Here is a 17,261-nt window from a genome sequence, read left to right on the forward strand (position 1 = left end):
TTGGCCTTTCTAATTATGAAACTGGACAAGATTTGTGTGTGATTTTAAAATAAAGTTGAACTTGAATTTGATGCATTTAATTAATCAAAAGAAGCAAATTTATAATTTCAACTTCTAAGTAAAACATACCTTTTGAATTTTAGCAGTGGCTACTACGGTAGAGTAGTTGCATCTAGGATACTAATGATGACCAACAAAATATAACAATAATTACAAATTTAATATTTATTTTTATAATTATACGATGGAGCACAACCAACATATTCGGACCGTTGGATTTTTCGGACAGGCCAAAGGCAACTGCTCCCACTGTTCTCTCAGCGGCTCTACCACAAGTCGCTTGTAATTATTCATTCAATAATTATAAATGACACAACATTTGTTAATGACACATAGCATTGGGATTTAAGTTGGTACTCAATTGTTGGAATCTCTAATATTATTGAACATGATTTAATGATCAAATTCAAATCTTGAACCAGTGGCCATGAATGAAAGAATATGACGAAAGGTGTTAAGATGCACATGGATATTGGTATTAGGGATCATGTTTAGGCTATTTACACATCTAAACAATAATCGTTACTATTTTCTGTCACTAATTTTCCAAAACTAATTTTTGCAAAAAGTCATCATATTTGTATATTAAATTAATTTTAAGAAATTTTGCTTTATTCGAGAAAATTGATTTAGTCACTATTAGTTTTGTCGTGGTAAGATAAAGTATGGGTAGCTGTTGCATACATGTTCTTTTTAAAAGGTAGGAACTTTCTCTAAATGTCAAATCGGGTTTTTGAGAATACGGAGTAATAATAATATCACCACGAATATAGATGATACTCTGTAGCATGACCAATTGATCAAAAAAAGAAAAATTTTATTGTTAAATGACTTCTTAAATGATTATAAATTGAAAATATTTTTTACATTATAACTTAACTTATTACGAGATTTATCTTACTTAAGAAATAGATTGTAAAATAATTAATTTTTCTAATTTATGATTCTTTGTAATTATTATTATATATTTTATATTATTAACAATATTATACATAATTTTTTTACCAAATTGATGGCTCACCCCATATCTCCAACATTATTTAATTTTAATCAACTTGTTCGTAGTGCAGATGTGGGATGGAGATCTATAAGAGGAGCAGGGGCTGCAGACACCAGAAGAATTAAAAGAATCTCCTTTAAAAATGTATAAATATATCTAATATGGAGTTACTAAGAAATCATGTGAGACATTAAGGACATGTTTGGTACCATTTTTTGGCAAACTGTTTTTCGTTTTATGACAGCATTAATGCGTAAAACTTGTTTGGCGGATGTATTTTTTGAATTACAAACAAAAAATACAAAATTGAATAGTTCTTGGTTTCCCCCTTTTGTTTCATTAAGTTAAAGATCGTTAAATTTTCAAACCTATACCCTTAGAATTTGGAAAACCCTCAAATTTTCAAGAAGAAATGCCAAAACTTTTTCTTAACCATAATACCTGTTCAATATAGTAATTAGAAAATTGACATTAAAAGTTTTAATTAATACAAATATAATATAAATAATATAACCTGTGTAGTAGACTAATAGCATTAAAGTATTTTTAACATTTAAAATAATATTAAAATTTTAAACTATGATAATATAACATGTGTACAAATACAGAAAGATACATTAAGTCATAATAGATTTAAAACTCACGGACTGTTGATTTACTGGCCATTTAAATTATTCAATAAACACGTAATGTTCACTGAAGATTGCTTGCGTATTTTTCAATTTGAAATGTCGAATATGACAACATCAAGTTTTGGCATGCTGTTATCATTTTGTAAAACTACCTAAACATTTAATGTATGTGCATGGAGCTGGGTAACATAGTTTAACATTAATGGGCAATTTATGTTCTCAAATAAGAAAGATTTTGAGAGCTAATAGTATCATATAATCAACTGTGTGGATCAGCCATCGTTGGCTAAACTACAGACCAGCGAATACTTGATTTTGCACCCGTTTGATCACTCCAAAAAATAAACATATATAAAAAGGAGAAAAAGTGGCCACTTGAAATTCTTCAATAATTGGAGAAATACAGATAATTAAGATCAGTAACGCTCAAAATAAATGTTTCAAAGAAATAATAGACAAATGATAAGAACTGAAACCTAAATCATTTGGGTCCTCTTAATTAAAAGAGTAATTATTTCAATGAACTTGTTTGTGGATGTGGGGTTGGAGGTTGATAAATTTCTATCTCAAACTCAGGGTCAAGAGAATAGTAAGGGGCTGCCGACACAAAAGGAACCAAAAATGAAGACAAAGCCATCACTACTCCAACTAGAAGTTCCTACAATATAAGAAAAGTTTGTCCAAAATTAATTTCCTCTACCAATTTGTGGTTTCAATCCCGAAAAGCTTATCCAAAACACTTCTCTATCTCAGAAAATTTTCCAATCAAATTCAAGAAGTAAAAAACCCAAGCATAAACATTTGCTTCTACATGATAGTCATAATTTGAATTGGTTATTGTGAGTAATGCTAAATATTTCAACATTTAAATCTTAATTTAAGTCCCAATTGATATGGTTTTCATCTATTAGATGGTAGTTAAGTAATTTTAATTCTCAATTAATATGGTTTTCATCCCAACATTTCCGAAACTAATTTTTGCCAAAAGTCATCATATTTGTGCATTAAAACTATTTTAAACAATTTTTTCTTTGTAATCACCATCAATTTTATAAAGTATGGATTGCTATTGTATACATATTCTTTTTAAAAGGCATGACTTTTCTCTAAACGTTAATCATGTTTCTTTTTTCTTTTCTTTTCTTTTTTTTGAGAAAAGTGAGGAATAATAATATCGCCAGCATTTTAGATAACGGTATATGACATGATTAACTGAAAAAGAAAAAAAATTTATTGTTAAAAGACTTCTTAAATAATTATATATATTGAAAATATTTGATATGTTATAACTTAACTTATTATAAAATTTATCTTTATAATGTAATAGATTGTAAAATGATTAATGTTTCCAATAGTTAAAAGACTTCCTTTTAAGTTTTCGTTTGGATTTGCTGGCTTTTGTGGCTTCAATTAATGTTGTGATGAGGACTACGGCCTAATTTTGTTCATGCATGCATGGTTTGGCTAAATTTGCAGTACACATAGATGAAATTTGCCTCGAGTGAGTTGTGGACCAATGTGATTGTGATCAAGTGACACTCTTTTTTAATAGCCAATTCAGCACTTTATTTTTTTTTTTCACCCACAATTACTTCACCGGGATTGGATCAATAATGCCTCGGTGAATTCATTAATTAAAGCATATAAAATGTATTTCTAATTTCAAAAGGCATCTAGGACTTTATTCTATGCTTCACTTCTAAATTAAGGGTCTTCCTACTATGCAACCGGTGTATGCATGGTTCACTGTGACATGACATAAAGCCAATTAAATTCTGACATGTGTGCAATAAGCATAGCAAAGTAACCGGTTATTTCGGTTGAATTCACAACTGCCCTTGTTTGTGTGTTTGTGTTCCAAGTTGCATACACCATGTCACAAGTTCTCTAGTTACTCTCTTATTATCACAACTGTTGCTCAATAATGTCACAGGTAATACACTACATGTCACAAGTACTGTAATTGCACTTTTTCGTCTTAAGTGGCGAACTGAGGTACAAATTTTGTAAGAAACGTTCCAATAAAATAAAATATTTAATTAATTTAATTAGAATAAAATTATTTTGTGAAAGAAATTAAAATTTAATTTTGAATGATTTTGACCAAAATTTAAGTTATTTTATGTGTTTAAGAAAATGAATTGTAATTGTTTTAATTAATTGGAAATAATTAATAAATTATGCAACAAAAAAAAAAGCAAACGGTTAGTTTTGGATAGATTCGAATATCTCCCTCCACCAAACTGCAAAAAATTATTAAAAATCACTAAATCATTTATTTTTTAACTTAAAAAATCTGAAACTCGTATTTTTATATTTGTGCCCTTATAAATTATAAATGTTAAAATATAAATAATATTATATATTATCATAACCTAAATTATGTTTAATAGAATACAACCCTTTAATATTATAAATTAGTACATGTTAATTAATTTTATTGTAGTTTATAATGTTTTTTTATAAAACAATATTCATAAAAATTATGAAAATAAATAATTTTAATTTAAAAAATAAAAAGATAAAAATAATAATTGTCCATAACTATATTATCACAAGGTATAGAAATAGGTAATAATGTTAATTATTAAATTTTATTTAGGTAAAGATAAAAATTAATTAATTAGATATGAATTTTTGGAGAATATCCTTTAATGATATTAGCTACAAAATTAGCTTAATAACTTAATAATGACTGAAAATTTTTATTAAGTTGAAAAAACAAACGACTTAATAAATTAACTTATTGAAATTAGTCAATTAAGTCATTAAATAAAAAAAAATGACTCTTTACACTAATATAATCCTAATTCCAATTAAAGTTTTTCCAAGTGATATTTTTTTTTTCAATGGATGGCAGCTGAATTGAAATCAACAGAGATAAACAATTTGAATCATGTGGAGTATAAGATTGTAGAGCGAGATTTGGATGCAAGAGGCTTCGAAATTATATCATGAAACCTGTTGAAGAAAATCAAAGTAGTGTTAATGAAGATGCCTTAGAGGTGGTATAAAAACTTTATACTCTAAGTTAGTGTTGGCATGAATATCATTTCTTAATTTAAACGGTGAAACATTGAACCTTAGTATTGTACTATTGTTACACACACACACACACACACACACACACACATATACATATACATACACAAATACATTTGTTGGTGTGTGTGTGTGTATATACTGGATGGATTCTAAACCTAAAAAATAAAAAAATAAAAGTTTTTTTGGCTAATTTAAATATTATTTCTATCACTACATGGCGAACCTATGGATTTAGATTAGGGGAGGCTTGTTTTAATTTAGTAATACATGATAATCTTGTACAAATGATCAAATACATTTAAAAAATAAATAAATGTGGTGTTAGGATTCGAACAAAGGTCCCAATTACTCTAAAACTAGATGAGACCCTTAGTGGTGAAGAAACTAAGCACTGTCTAAACAATAGAGATCCAATAATTTATTAATATGTTTTAAATTATAAGACCTCTTTATAGACTCAAAGTCATTAGGGGAAGGTAATGAACAATAAAATGGAGGACCCAAGACTTTAGATTAGTGGAAACTTGGTTCAATCTAGTAATATAAGATAATCTTGCAAAAATGATCAAATATATTCTAAAAATAATAAATGTGGTTGTTCAGATTCAAACCAACCTCTCCATAATTACTATATTATAGCCATCATGTTTTATTTCACATATTGTTACATTTATTTTAATGTCTTTTTTAGAAGGACCTTGAGGTATGCTTAAAAGGAAAATTAATGGCCTCGAATGGGAATTTGACCATATCTTTTCAGATTTTAGATAAATTTAAAAAAAAAACTGCCTAAAAATTGTATATCACATATTTCAAAATACAATGTCCCAAATCTTTCATAATTAATATTGAGATGAAAACTATGAATAAGTTGGTGGCCACGACATGAGAGTCGGGATGATGACGATGATGGTAACAACAATCTATCATCATTAGAATGAAAATTTTGTATAAAAAAAACTAGGAAGGTAGTTTTGGCCGCAAAAGGATGATCAATGGAACTTTTCATAAGGGTTAAGACGGTAGATTACCTGCCTAAATGTTAATTTTAGTGTTTCTATATGAATATTATTAAAGAAATAATATAAATACATAACAAATATGATTTCAAATGCAATAATAATATTAAAGTTAAAATAATATTAACACGGCTTATGTACATCAATTTAATTAGTCAATGGTTATAATTATGATTGAATTGAAATTGAAATTGTAATGGCAATCGTAATTGTAGTTGGAATTGAAATTGAACTTATAATTGTAATTGGAACCTGTAATTAAAATTGAAATCATAATAATAATTGTAACTGGGATGAAATTGTGATGGTAATTGTAATTATAATTCTATTTTGAGTTAAGGATGGTAAATATTTAGAATTATCCATAATATCCACATTCATCCATATCTAATTTTAGCTGCTTAATATGGATATGGATAACTATGAATATTTGTAAATATTTATTTATTTTTCAAATTCACAAATCATACAAGATATTAATAAGTTAGTAACATGATTATTAATTTGTTTTACATTATAAAATTTTAATTATTGTATTTCCTAAACTCATTAATATTAAAACTTAATTAAATTTATATTTTATAAACAATAATAAATTAACATCACCGGTGTTACTATTCTACCACGATTTGCTACAGTGGTCCCGTCAGAAACAGAGACAAATGTAGTAACTGGTAAAATAATCTGAGTATCTGACAACCCTTATTAGATAGGGTCCACGCTTACCTTCTCTCCCGTTGCCAGCTTCTTCTTTTTTGATTATCCAACCATTGATTTACTTTGAATTAGCATCGAACGGTGCGAAATTTTTTTATAATTTTTTATTCATCCTGATCTATCGATGCACCTGAACCATTGTAGTCATGGCCCTAAATTAATTACCCAAAGGAAGTTTGGCTTTCGGCAGTAATAACATTGAAGGCATTTTGATATTAAATTTTTTTTTAAAGGAAAATTCTTTAAATTAAAAAAAAAAAGAAGAAAAAAAATTGATTTAAGCACCATCAATTATGTCATGGTAGTAATTAAGATGAGGTTGGACACCTGTCCTTTTCAGAAGGCACGCGTGTCGAAGAACGTGTATTATGTGCTTGAGAGAGAAATGAGCAATAACGTCATATTCCTTGCAAATTCTTTGGCATACTCCTTGCAAATTCCATGCAAATTCAAAAAATGTGAATGAGATATGCTGGACACATAATTTGTGGACCCATTTTATCTTCCACGTGATTGGTGTTATTACTTTATTTGTCTTTGTATGTACTATTATTTGTTCTGTGGACCCATTCATGCACCCACGTTTCGAACATGCAATTTAACCGTAGCCATTAATCTTACCTAATCATATGTGCGATAAAACTCTGCCGTCGATCCGTTATATGTAAGTACCAACCATGCGTTATTATTCGATTTGCTACGTTACAAAATCTTATTGATAAGGTCTATCTTACAAAATCTTTGTGGACTCATTTTACCTTCACCTGATTGGTATTAGAAAATGCTTGGTGTAGAGAAACACGAGAGAAAAATAAGAGAAATAATGAAGAAATAGATAGAGAGAGAGTGAGTGGATAGAGAGAGAAAGAACAAAATTAAGATGAGGTTGGATGCTCCATGTTTGTCTTCTTATCTGCAATTATTTTCTCTGTGGACCCATTCATGCACCCACGTCTCGAATATGCAATTATTTTTTTTATTATTATTTTGATGAGGAGGTCTCAATAAAGTTCAAATAAATAAATTTTGGTTTTTGTCTCACACTTACATAAACAAACGAAAAAATTATAAAATTATAAAAAAATTAAGAACCATTGTCAATTATGTAAATTCAAATATTTAAACAATCAAAATAATTGCGGTTAGTTTTCCCCTGTAATCAATTATTGGCATCGGATGGGTACCACGTAATTCGTGTAATTGATATAAAGCAATCTTTGATGAATCTTGACCCACTTAACAAGGATCAATACATTCAGAAATGAATTCCACTCACCAATTGAGATAATAGTATTAATATTATAGGGATTTATACGGCTCTAAAGACAATGTTACAGAGAAGCTGCTATAACTCTCGTGACTCTGAATCTAAGTGTTCAATACGAGTCTAAAGACCTAATTGCTCTGATTCAAGAAATCAGTCCAGTCCTGTATTACTAAACTTATTAGCAGATTTTTGGCTCCCAGCTAGCACATGGGTAGCACCTGTAACGCTGCATCTATGTCTCGCACTTACATAAAATAAAGGAAAAAAATATAATTATAAATAATTAAGAACCAATGTCAATCATGTAAAATCAAATATTTAAACAAATCAAAATTTTATCACTTTTGAGTTTAAGACTTTTTTCTTTCATATGTTAAAAAATAAAATTTTGATGGAATTTTTTTTTAAAAATGAAATTGGGAATTAGAAAATTTCATTTCCAAGACTATCTTTCATTGGCTATGTCCAAGACGAAACAGATTAAAAGCAACTTTTGTAATTTACAAAATTACTGTAGCAAATGAGATGCGAAAGAAAAGACTGCACGTGATAATTGCGGTTAGTTTTCCCCTGTTATCAATTATTGCCACCGGATGGGACCCACGTAATTCGTCTAATTGAACTGTACCCGGTTATTCGTAATCCACACCGGGCATCCTTGAATCATCTATATATATTACATCAAATTGTCAAACCGGAAGCAAGAACTCGAAAAAGTAATTTAGTAAAACTCGCCGCCTATAAAATCCAAAACCGAGGGCCAAGACGAAGTATTCACTCAAGGACCGCGAGTCACGCATTGTGGTGTGAACGGTTACCAAAACAACGAAAATGAACCAACGTCTTTGCTGTCTTATTGTTCTCTTTCTCTCCGTGGTCCCTCTCCTGGCCGCCGGCGACCGTAAAGGAGCGTTGGTTGGGGGATGGAAGCCGATAGAGGACCCCAAGGAGAAGCACGTGATGGAGATCGGGCAGTTCGCGGTGACGGAGTACAACAAACGGTCAAAGAGCGCGTTGAAGTTCGAGAGCGTGGAGAAGGGCGAGACTCAGGTGGTTTCCGGCACCAATTACCGGCTGATCTTGGTCGTCAAGGATGGACCTTCGACCAAGAAATTTGAAGCTGTCGTTTGGGAGAAGCCATGGGAGCATTTCAAGAGTCTCACCTCGTTTAAGCCTTTTAAGCCTATGGTTGGGGGATGGAAGCCGATAGAGGACCCCAAGGAGAAGCATGTGATGGAGATCGGGCAGTTCGCGGTGACGGAGTACAACAAACGGTCAAAGAGTGCGTTGAAGTTCGAGAGCGTGGAGAAGGGCGAGACTCAGGTGGTTTCCGGCACCAATTACCGGTTGATCTTGGTCGTCAAGGATGGACCTTCGACCAAGAAATTTGAAGCTGTCGTTTGGGAGAAGCCATGGGAGCATTTCAAGAGTCTCACCTCGTTTAAGCCTTTTAAGCCTATGGTTGGGGGATGGAAGCCGATAGAGGACCCCAAGGAGAAGCACGTGATGGAGATCGGGCAGTTCGCGGTGACGGAGTACAACAAACGGTCAAAGAGCGCGTTGAAGTTCGAGAGCGTGGAGAAGGGCGAGACTCAGGTGGTTTCCGGCACCAATTACTGGCTGATCTTGGTCGTCAAGGACGGACCTTCGACCAAGAAATTTGAAGCTGTCGTTTGGGAGAAGCCATGGGAGCATTTCAAGAGTCTCACCTCGTTTAAGCCTTTTAAGCCTATGGTTGGGGGATGGAAGCCGATAGAGGACCCCAAGGAGAAGCACGTGATGGAGATCGGGCAGTTCGCGGTGACGGAGTACAACAAACGGTCAAAGAGCGCGTTGAAGTTCGAGAGCGTGGAGAAGGGCGAGACTCAGGTGGTTTCCGGCACCAATTACCGGCTGATCTTGGTCGTCAAGGACGGACCTTCGACCAAGAAATTTGAAGCTGTCGTTTGGGAGAAGCCATGGGAGCATTTCAAGAGTCTCACCTCGTTTAAGCCTTTTAAGCCTATGGTTGGGGGATGGAAGCCGATAGAGGACCCCAAGGAGAAGCATGTGATGGAGATCGGGCAGTTCGCGGTGACGGAGTACAACAAACGGTCAAAGAGTGCGTTGAAGTTCGAGAGCGTGGAAAAGGGCGAGACTCAGGTGGTTTCCGGCACCAATTACCGGTTGATCTTGGTCGTCAAGGATGGACCTTCGACCAAGAAATTTGAAGCTGTCGTTTGGGAGAAGCCATGGGAGCATTTCAAGAGTCTCACCTCGTTTAAGCCTTTTAAGCCTATGGTTGGGGGATGGAAGCCGATAGAGGACCCCAAGGAGAAGCACGTGATGGAGATCGGGCAGTTCGCGGTGACGGAGTACAACAAACGGTCAAAGAGCGCGTTGAAGTTCGAGAGCGTGGAGAAGGGCGAGACTCAGGTGGTTTCCGGCACCAATTACCGGCTGATCTTGGTCGTCAAGGACGGACCTTCGACCAAGAAATTTGAAGCTGTCGTTTGGGAGAAGCCATGGGAGCATTCCAAGAGTCTCACCTCGTTTAAGCCTTTTAAGCCTATGGTTGGGGGATGGAAGCCGATAGAGGACCCCAAGGAGAAGCATGTGATGGAGATCGGGCAGTTCGCGGTGACGGAGTACAACAAACGGTCAAAGAGCGCGTTGAAGTTCGAGAGCGTGGAGAAGGGCGAGACTCAGGTGGTTTCCGGCACCAATTACCGGTTGATCTTGGTCGTCAAGGACGGACCTTCGACCAAGAAATTTGAAGCTGTCGTTTTGGAGAAGCCATGGGAGCATTTCAAGAGTCTCACCTCGTTTAAGCCTTTTAAGCCTATGGTTGGGGGATGGAAGCCGATAGAGGACCCCAAGGAGAAGCACGTGATGGAGATCGGGCAGTTCGCGGTGACAGAGTACAACAAACGGTCAAAGAGCGCGTTGAAGTTCGAGAGCGTGGAGAAGGGCGAGACTCAGGTGGTTTCCGGCACCAATTACTGGCTGATCTTGGTCGTCAAGGACGGACCTTCGACCAAGAAATTTGAAGCTGTCGTTTGGGAGAAGCCATGGGAGCATTTCAAGAGTCTCACCTCGTTTAAGCCTTTTAAGCCTATGGTTGGGGGATGGAAGCCGATAGAGGACCCCAAGGAGAAGCACGTGATGGAGATCGGGCAGTTCGCGGTGATGGAGTACAACAAACGGTCAAAGAGCGCGTTGAAGTTCGAGAGCGTGGAGAAGGGCGAGACTCAGGTGGTTTCCGGCACCAATTACCGGTTGATCTTGGTCGTCAAGGACGGACCTTCGACCAAGAAATTTGAAGCTGTCGTTTTGGAGAAGCCATGGGAGCATTTCAAGAGTCTCACCTCGTTTAAGCCTATGGTTAAATATGGTGTTTAACAAATAACAAATGCATGTAATCTCAGTAGACATCAATCTTTTAATACCATATTTAATGGTTATTCTATTTTGTTTAATTAAATAAATGATAGGTATACTATTACCTATCAATCATGGCAATGTCTTAGTCTGTTTTAGTTCAACTTATAAGATTTTTTGAGATGTACAAGAGATCTTTTTGTTTACTCTTTAGTCAAGTATTTTCCTGAAAAAGGAAATAAATCAATAAAAGTTATTGTATGTGTCAACATATTGGTTATATTAGTCTATACACGTCGGTTTTAATTACCATATCTCCTAAATATTTTACTTTTTTTGAAACAAACTCAAAAATTTGTTGTATAAAAAACATTATCACTTTCAATCATAACGTCCTCCTGGTCCTCCATTGAGGATATTATAGTGTGTCATTCTGTAACCCAGAACTATCATTTCTTGCACCTCTAAGATATCTTGTAATGTTACTTGCAGCTTCATAAGCCACAGAAACATCATCAAAATCAACAAATTGTTTTCTTTTCTTTTTTTTTAGGAAAGTAATAAGAAAAATAAAAGCTGCATGTTGTGTATTCAGTGAATCAAATCAAAAGGATGAAACGGCAGTGCTAACTTGCGTTTTGTGAAGCTCAGTCACCTCAGCTAAACGACGCACAAAACTGCGTTTAGATAAGTAAATGAATTACTTATTGCAACGACATGAAGCCCTGCCGTTTTGGAGTTAATGAAGCACAAGCTGAGCACGTGCGATCTAAAGGTTGTTAAAGAACCGTTATTGCACATGGTCCTCACGTGTGTTTCTGGAAAAGCCTCTTGAGTGGTTTATAAGCTGACATACGCAGCTGAAAACAGAGAGAGTGTTGAGAGACTGAGAGCATTGTAACAAGAGAAAGAAAGCTTGAAGAACCAGGGGTTTTCTTGTTCTTTATTGAGTGCTTGTTAATCTCTGTAATCAAGACTTGAGCCATATCAATAAAGCTGATAAGTTTGTTCCCCCGTGGATGTAAGTCAATGCAGATTGACTGAACCACGTTAGCTAGCTGTATTCTGTGATTTCTTGTTTTCAGTTCGTTTATTTGTTTGTTTCTACACTCAATCTTAGTCTTAGTTAATTGGTCATTAATTCATTAGCTTTCTGGTTGTCTTTGTGAGGCATCTTGTTGATTCTATTCCAAGATTCTTGGGGGAGTATTCTGTAAAGCTTCTGTTATCAGCTTATCAGAATCTTCAATTGGTATCAGAGCCGGATTGAAAGATTAGATCCAAGTATGGCTGCTCCAAGAATTGATCTAGAAAAGTTTAATGGAAAGAATGATTTCAACATGTGGAAAGTAAAAATGGAAGCACTGTTGATCACACAGGGGCTGGGTGAAGCCATTGAACCAGCAACCAAGAAAGAAGGACAAGAGGGGTCTTCATCACGAACTCCTGAACAGATCACTGAAATTGACAAGAAAGCCAAAAGCACCATAATCTTGAGCCTCAGTGACTCAGTTATTAGAGAAGTTGCTAAGGAGAAGACAGTGGCAGAGCTATGGGCAAAACTTGAAAGCTTATACATGACCAAATCACTGGCTAACAGATTGTACATCAAGAAGAGAATGTTTTCACTCAAGATGGCTGAGGGATCCTCTCTTGATGAGCACATTGATGAGTTCAACAAGGTTTGTGATACCTTGGAAACTATTGATGAAGGACTGAACGATGAAGGCAAAGCTCTACTCTTGATAAGCTCCTTACCTCCTTCATACTCAAACTTTGTTAATGCTCTCATGTATGGCAGACAATCTCTATCCCTGGATGAGGTTAAAGCTGCTCTAAATACAAGAGGGTTACGAGAGAAACAAGTAAATGGAGTACATGGAGAGGGGCTGACTGTGAAAGGAAAGATTGACAAGACTGAAGGAAAGAAAAAGAAACAAGGCAAGACAAAGAACAAGAACAAAAATCTAAAGTGCTTCCAATGCCACAAGGAGGGGCACTTCAAGAAAGACTGCCCAGAGAAGAGTTTCAAGAAGAAGGGACAGAATGGTGATGCAGCTAATGTTGAAGAAGAGGGATATGAATCAGCTGATGTGTGTGTGGCAACAGAAGAAGTGCAGAAGGGTAAGTGGATCCTTGACTCTAGATGCACATTTCATATGAGTCCTTTCCAAAATTTCTTTTCTGAATATCATAAGATTGATGGGGGAAAGGTTATGATGGGAAATAATGCAGTGTGCAAAGTCATTGGGATAGGAAATATAAACCTTAAGCTTCATAATGGAACCATAAGAGAAGTCAAACAGGTTAGACATGTACCAGATCTCAAAAGAAACCTAATCTCTTTAGGGATGCTTGACCAAGTTGGTTATAGTGTTAGGCTTGAACATGGAAAAATTGAAATCCTCAATGGGGCTACACTGGTTATGAAAGGAAGTAGAAAGAATGGTGTATATGTTTTAGATGGTGAAGTGGTAACTGGAGAGTCCAGTGTATCCACTAAGGTTAATATGAATACAACCAGATTATGGCATCTAAGGCTAGGGCACATGAGCATAAAGGGTCTTAAAGAGTTAGCTAAACAGGGTGTTCTAGGAGGTGGTAAGATTGGGGAATTAGTCTTTTGTGAAGATTGTGTCCTAGGGAAGTCTACAAGAGCTAGTTTTAAGAAATCTCAGCACAAGACTAGAGACATTCTGGAATACATCCACTCAGATCTGTGGGGGCCATCTCAAGTTCCATCTATGGGGGGAAATAGATTCTTCATGTCTATAATTGATGACTTTTCGAGAAGGGTTTGGGTGTATGTTCTCAGAACAAAGGATCAAGTGTTTGGCAAATTTAAGGATTGGAAAGCCTTAGTTGAAAACCAAACAGGCAAGAAGGTTAAAAAGTTAAGAACAGACAATGGACTTGAATATTGTAATAAGATGTTTGATGATTTCTGTGCAAGTGAAGGCATTGGCAGACATAGAACAGTGAGAATGACTCCTCAACAGAATGGGCTTGCTGAAAGGATGAACAGAACTTTAATGAATAAGGTCAGGTGCATGATGATTCAGTCAAAGCTGCCAAAGGGGCTCTGGGCAGAAACCTTGTTAACAGCTTGCTTACTGGTCAACCTAAGTCCTTCAGCAGCCATTGAGTTCAAGACTCCTTATGAACTGTGGTCTGGTAAACCTGGAAACTACAATAACCTTAAAGTATTTGGGTGTACAGCATATGCACACACAAACCAGGGAAAATTAGAACCCAAAGCCTTAAAGGGACAGTTTATAGGTTATCCAGATGGAGTAAAAGGGTACAAATTATGGTGTTCAGAACTGACTCCACCTAGATGCATAACAAGCAGGGATGTGGTGTTCAATGAGGAGGCTAAACTGCAATCTAGTAATCCAGCTGAGGCTGCTGAATCTCAAGATAAAGGTACTGATAGTATCCAATTTGAGGTGGAGCACCCATTTCAGAAATCTTCAAATGAAGCTGCAGATTCAGAGGTAGATAATTCTGATAATGAAGACCACAATATAGAAAATCAACATCACCAGAATCAAACTGAGCTTGAAGAGTATCAGTTGGCAAAAGACAGAGAAAGAAGAACTATAAGACCTCCAAAGAGATATGGCTATGCAGATCTAATAGCTTATGCACTTGCTACCTCACATGAAATTGATGAAACAGAACCTAAGAGCTACAAAGAAGCAGTTAACAGTACAAGTAAGGATGAATGGCAGAAAGCCATGGATGATGAAATAGCTTCTCTTTACAGAAACAATACATGGGAGCTGGTGAGAAAGCCTGATAAGAGAAGGCTAGTGGGATGCAAATGGATATATAGGATCAAAGATGGGGTGTTAGCTACTGAACCTAGGAGGTTTAAAGCTAGGCTAGTAGCTAAAGGATACACACAGAAGGAGGGCATTGATTTCAAAGAAGTATTCTCACCTGTGGTTAGACATGCATCAATAAGGGTCTTATTGGCTCTAACAGCAGTTTATGACATGGAGCTTGATCAACTTGATGTCAAAACAGCCTTCCTGCATGGGAATCTACAAGAAGAAATCTTCATGACACAACCAGAAGGGTATACAGACCAACTGAAGCCAAATCATGTGTGTTTGCTGAAAAAGTCACTGTATGAGTTAAAACAATCACCCAGACAGTGGTACCTCAGATTTGATGAATTCATAACATCTCATGGATTCAACAAATGCAGCTTTGATTGTTGTGTTTACTACAAAACAACAAAAGCAGATCTCCACATATACTTACTCTTATATGTGGATGATATGTTAATAGCCTGTAAACAAAGAGATGAGATTGATGCCTTGAAGTTACTGCTCAGCTTAGAATTTGACATGAAAGACTTAGGGCATGCCAAGAAGATCTTAGGCATGGAAATAAGGAGAAACAGAAAGGAGGGAAAGATATTTCTAACTCAAGAGAAGTATCTAGCTAAGGTACTTGACACCTTTGGGATGCAAAGCTGTAAACCTGTCATGACACCCTTGGCATCACATTTCAGACTCTCGAATCAGCAATGTCCTCAGAATGATGAAGAGCAATCTGAAATGTTAAAAATTCCATATGCAAATGTTGTTGGATGCATGATGTATGCGATGGTATTAACCAGACCAGATCTTGCATATGCTTTAAGCCTTGTGAGCAGATACATGGCAACACCAGGGAAGGAGCATTGGAATGCAGTGAAATGGATTCTAAGATACTTGAAGGGTACCTTGGGGGTTGGACTGCAATATGGGAGAACAGAAGGTAGACATGGTGGGCTATGTGGTTATGTAGACTCGGACTTTGCAGGAGACAATGACAGAAGAAGATCCTTAACAGGCTATATGTTTATGCTAAATGGCTGTCTAATCAACTGGAAAGCAAGCCTTCAGCACATTGTAGCTCTATCAACTACAGAAGCTGAATACACTGCAGCTACAGAGGCCGTTAAAGAAGCCTTATGGCTTAAGGGTATGTTAGCTGAACTGGGGGAGAAGCAACAGTCTGTTGACATCCATTGTGATAGCTCTAGTGCAATCTATCTGAGCAAGAATCCAGTACACCATGAAAGAACCAAACATATTGATGTGAAGCTACACTTTATAAGGAATGAAGTGTCTAAAGGAGTCATCAAAATGGTTAAAATACACACTGACAGTAACCCAGCAGACATGCTTACAAAGGTGGTACCTACAGCCAAATTCAGCCTTTGCTTGGATTTGACTGGAGTGTGCAGCTCCTGAGAAATGCACACGATAATGGGGAGAAAGTTTATCAGGGATGATTCGCTTCAAGGTGGAGTTTTGTTGTGTATTCAGTGAATCAAATCAAAAGGATGAAACGGCAGTGCTAACTTGCGTTTTGTGAAGCTCAGTCACCTCAGCTAAACGACGCACAAAACTGCGTTTAGATAAGTAAATGAATTACTTATTGCAACGACATGAAGCCCTGCCGTTTTGGAGTTAATGAAGCACAAGCTGAGCACGTGCGATCTAAAGGTTGTTAAAGAACCGTTATTGCACATGGTCCTCACGTGTGTTTCTGGAAAAGCCTCTTGAGTGGTTTATAAGCTGACATACGCAGCTGAAAACAGAGAGAGTGTTGAGAGACTGAGAGCATTGTAACAAGAGAAAGAAAGCTTGAAGAACCAGGGGTTTTCTTGTTCTTTATTGAGTGCTTGTTAATCTCTGTAATCAAGACTTGAGCCATATCAATAAAGCTGATAAGTTTGTTCCCCCGTGGATGTAAGTCAATGCAGATTGACTGAACCACGTTAGCTAGCTGTATTCTGTGATTTCTTGTTTTCAGTTCGTTTCTTTGTTTGTTTCTACACTCAATCTTAGTCTTAGTTAATTGGTCATTAATTCATTAGCTTTCTGGTTGTCTTTGTGAGGCATCTTGTTGATTCTATTCCAAGATTCTTGGGGGAGTATTCTGTAAAGCTTCTGTTATCAGCTTATCAGAATCTTCACTGCATTATTCTATTTATGATCAATAGAAGAATTCAAGTGACTGGAGAAAATTCAGATTGTTGAAAATGGGCTCTCAAACGAGATAAGCCTCAGGTAGTAGACCTCACCAACATCAGTACCAGACTCAATCCATAGAATCGGTCTCGTCTTAAGCCTAACAGCTCCCTTCTAATATAATCT

General features: G+C 35.9%; 1 protein-coding gene and 2 long non-coding RNA genes across 3 annotated transcripts in view; 2 read left to right on the forward strand and 1 right to left on the reverse strand.

Moving 5' to 3' along the window:
* The window catches only part of LOC112497530 (uncharacterized), a 44,230-nt gene that overhangs the window by 3,117 nt on the left and 23,852 nt on the right, over nucleotides 1-17,261 (forward strand). The gene's annotated exons all lie outside the window — the stretch shown is intronic.
* LOC102628401 (multicystatin-like) lies at nucleotides 8,429-11,369 on the forward strand. Its single transcript, XM_052441574.1, has 4 exons — nucleotides 8,429-8,790; nucleotides 9,883-10,204; nucleotides 10,478-10,701; nucleotides 10,975-11,369. Exons 1-4 carry the CDS (start codon nucleotides 8,572-8,574, stop codon nucleotides 11,119-11,121), a joined length of 912 nt encoding a protein of 303 aa, XP_052297534.1. The 5' UTR covers nucleotides 8,429-8,571; the 3' UTR covers nucleotides 11,122-11,369.
* Nucleotides 9,482-11,147, reverse strand: LOC127902481 (uncharacterized). The gene is made up of 2 exons (XR_008054822.1): nucleotides 11,088-11,147; nucleotides 9,482-9,722 (listed from the first exon to the last, which is right to left on the reverse strand). It is a non-coding gene; the product is annotated as an uncharacterized LOC127902481 (long non-coding RNA).

Source organism: Citrus sinensis, chromosome 5 (genome assembly GCF_022201045.2).
Source record: "Citrus sinensis cultivar Valencia sweet orange chromosome 5, DVS_A1.0, whole genome shotgun sequence".
Lineage (NCBI taxonomy): Eukaryota > Viridiplantae > Streptophyta > Magnoliopsida > Sapindales > Rutaceae > Citrus > Citrus sinensis.

What these genes read in the sequence shown, in the direction of transcription:
- LOC102628401 (XM_052441574.1), top strand. Translation starts at nt 8,572, where the DNA reads ATGAACCAACGTCTTTGCTGTCTTATTGTTCTCTTTCTCTCCGTGGTC. An exon ending in CTTGGTCGTCAAGGACGGAC is followed by an intron (nt 10,205 to 10,477) that starts CTTCGACCAAGA and finishes TCAAGGACGGAC; the next exon opens with CTTCGACCAAGAAATTTGAA. An exon ending in TGGAGAAGGGCGAGACTCAG is followed by an intron (nt 10,702 to 10,974) that starts GTGGTTTCCGGC and finishes GGCGAGACTCAG; the next exon opens with GTGGTTTCCGGCACCAATTA.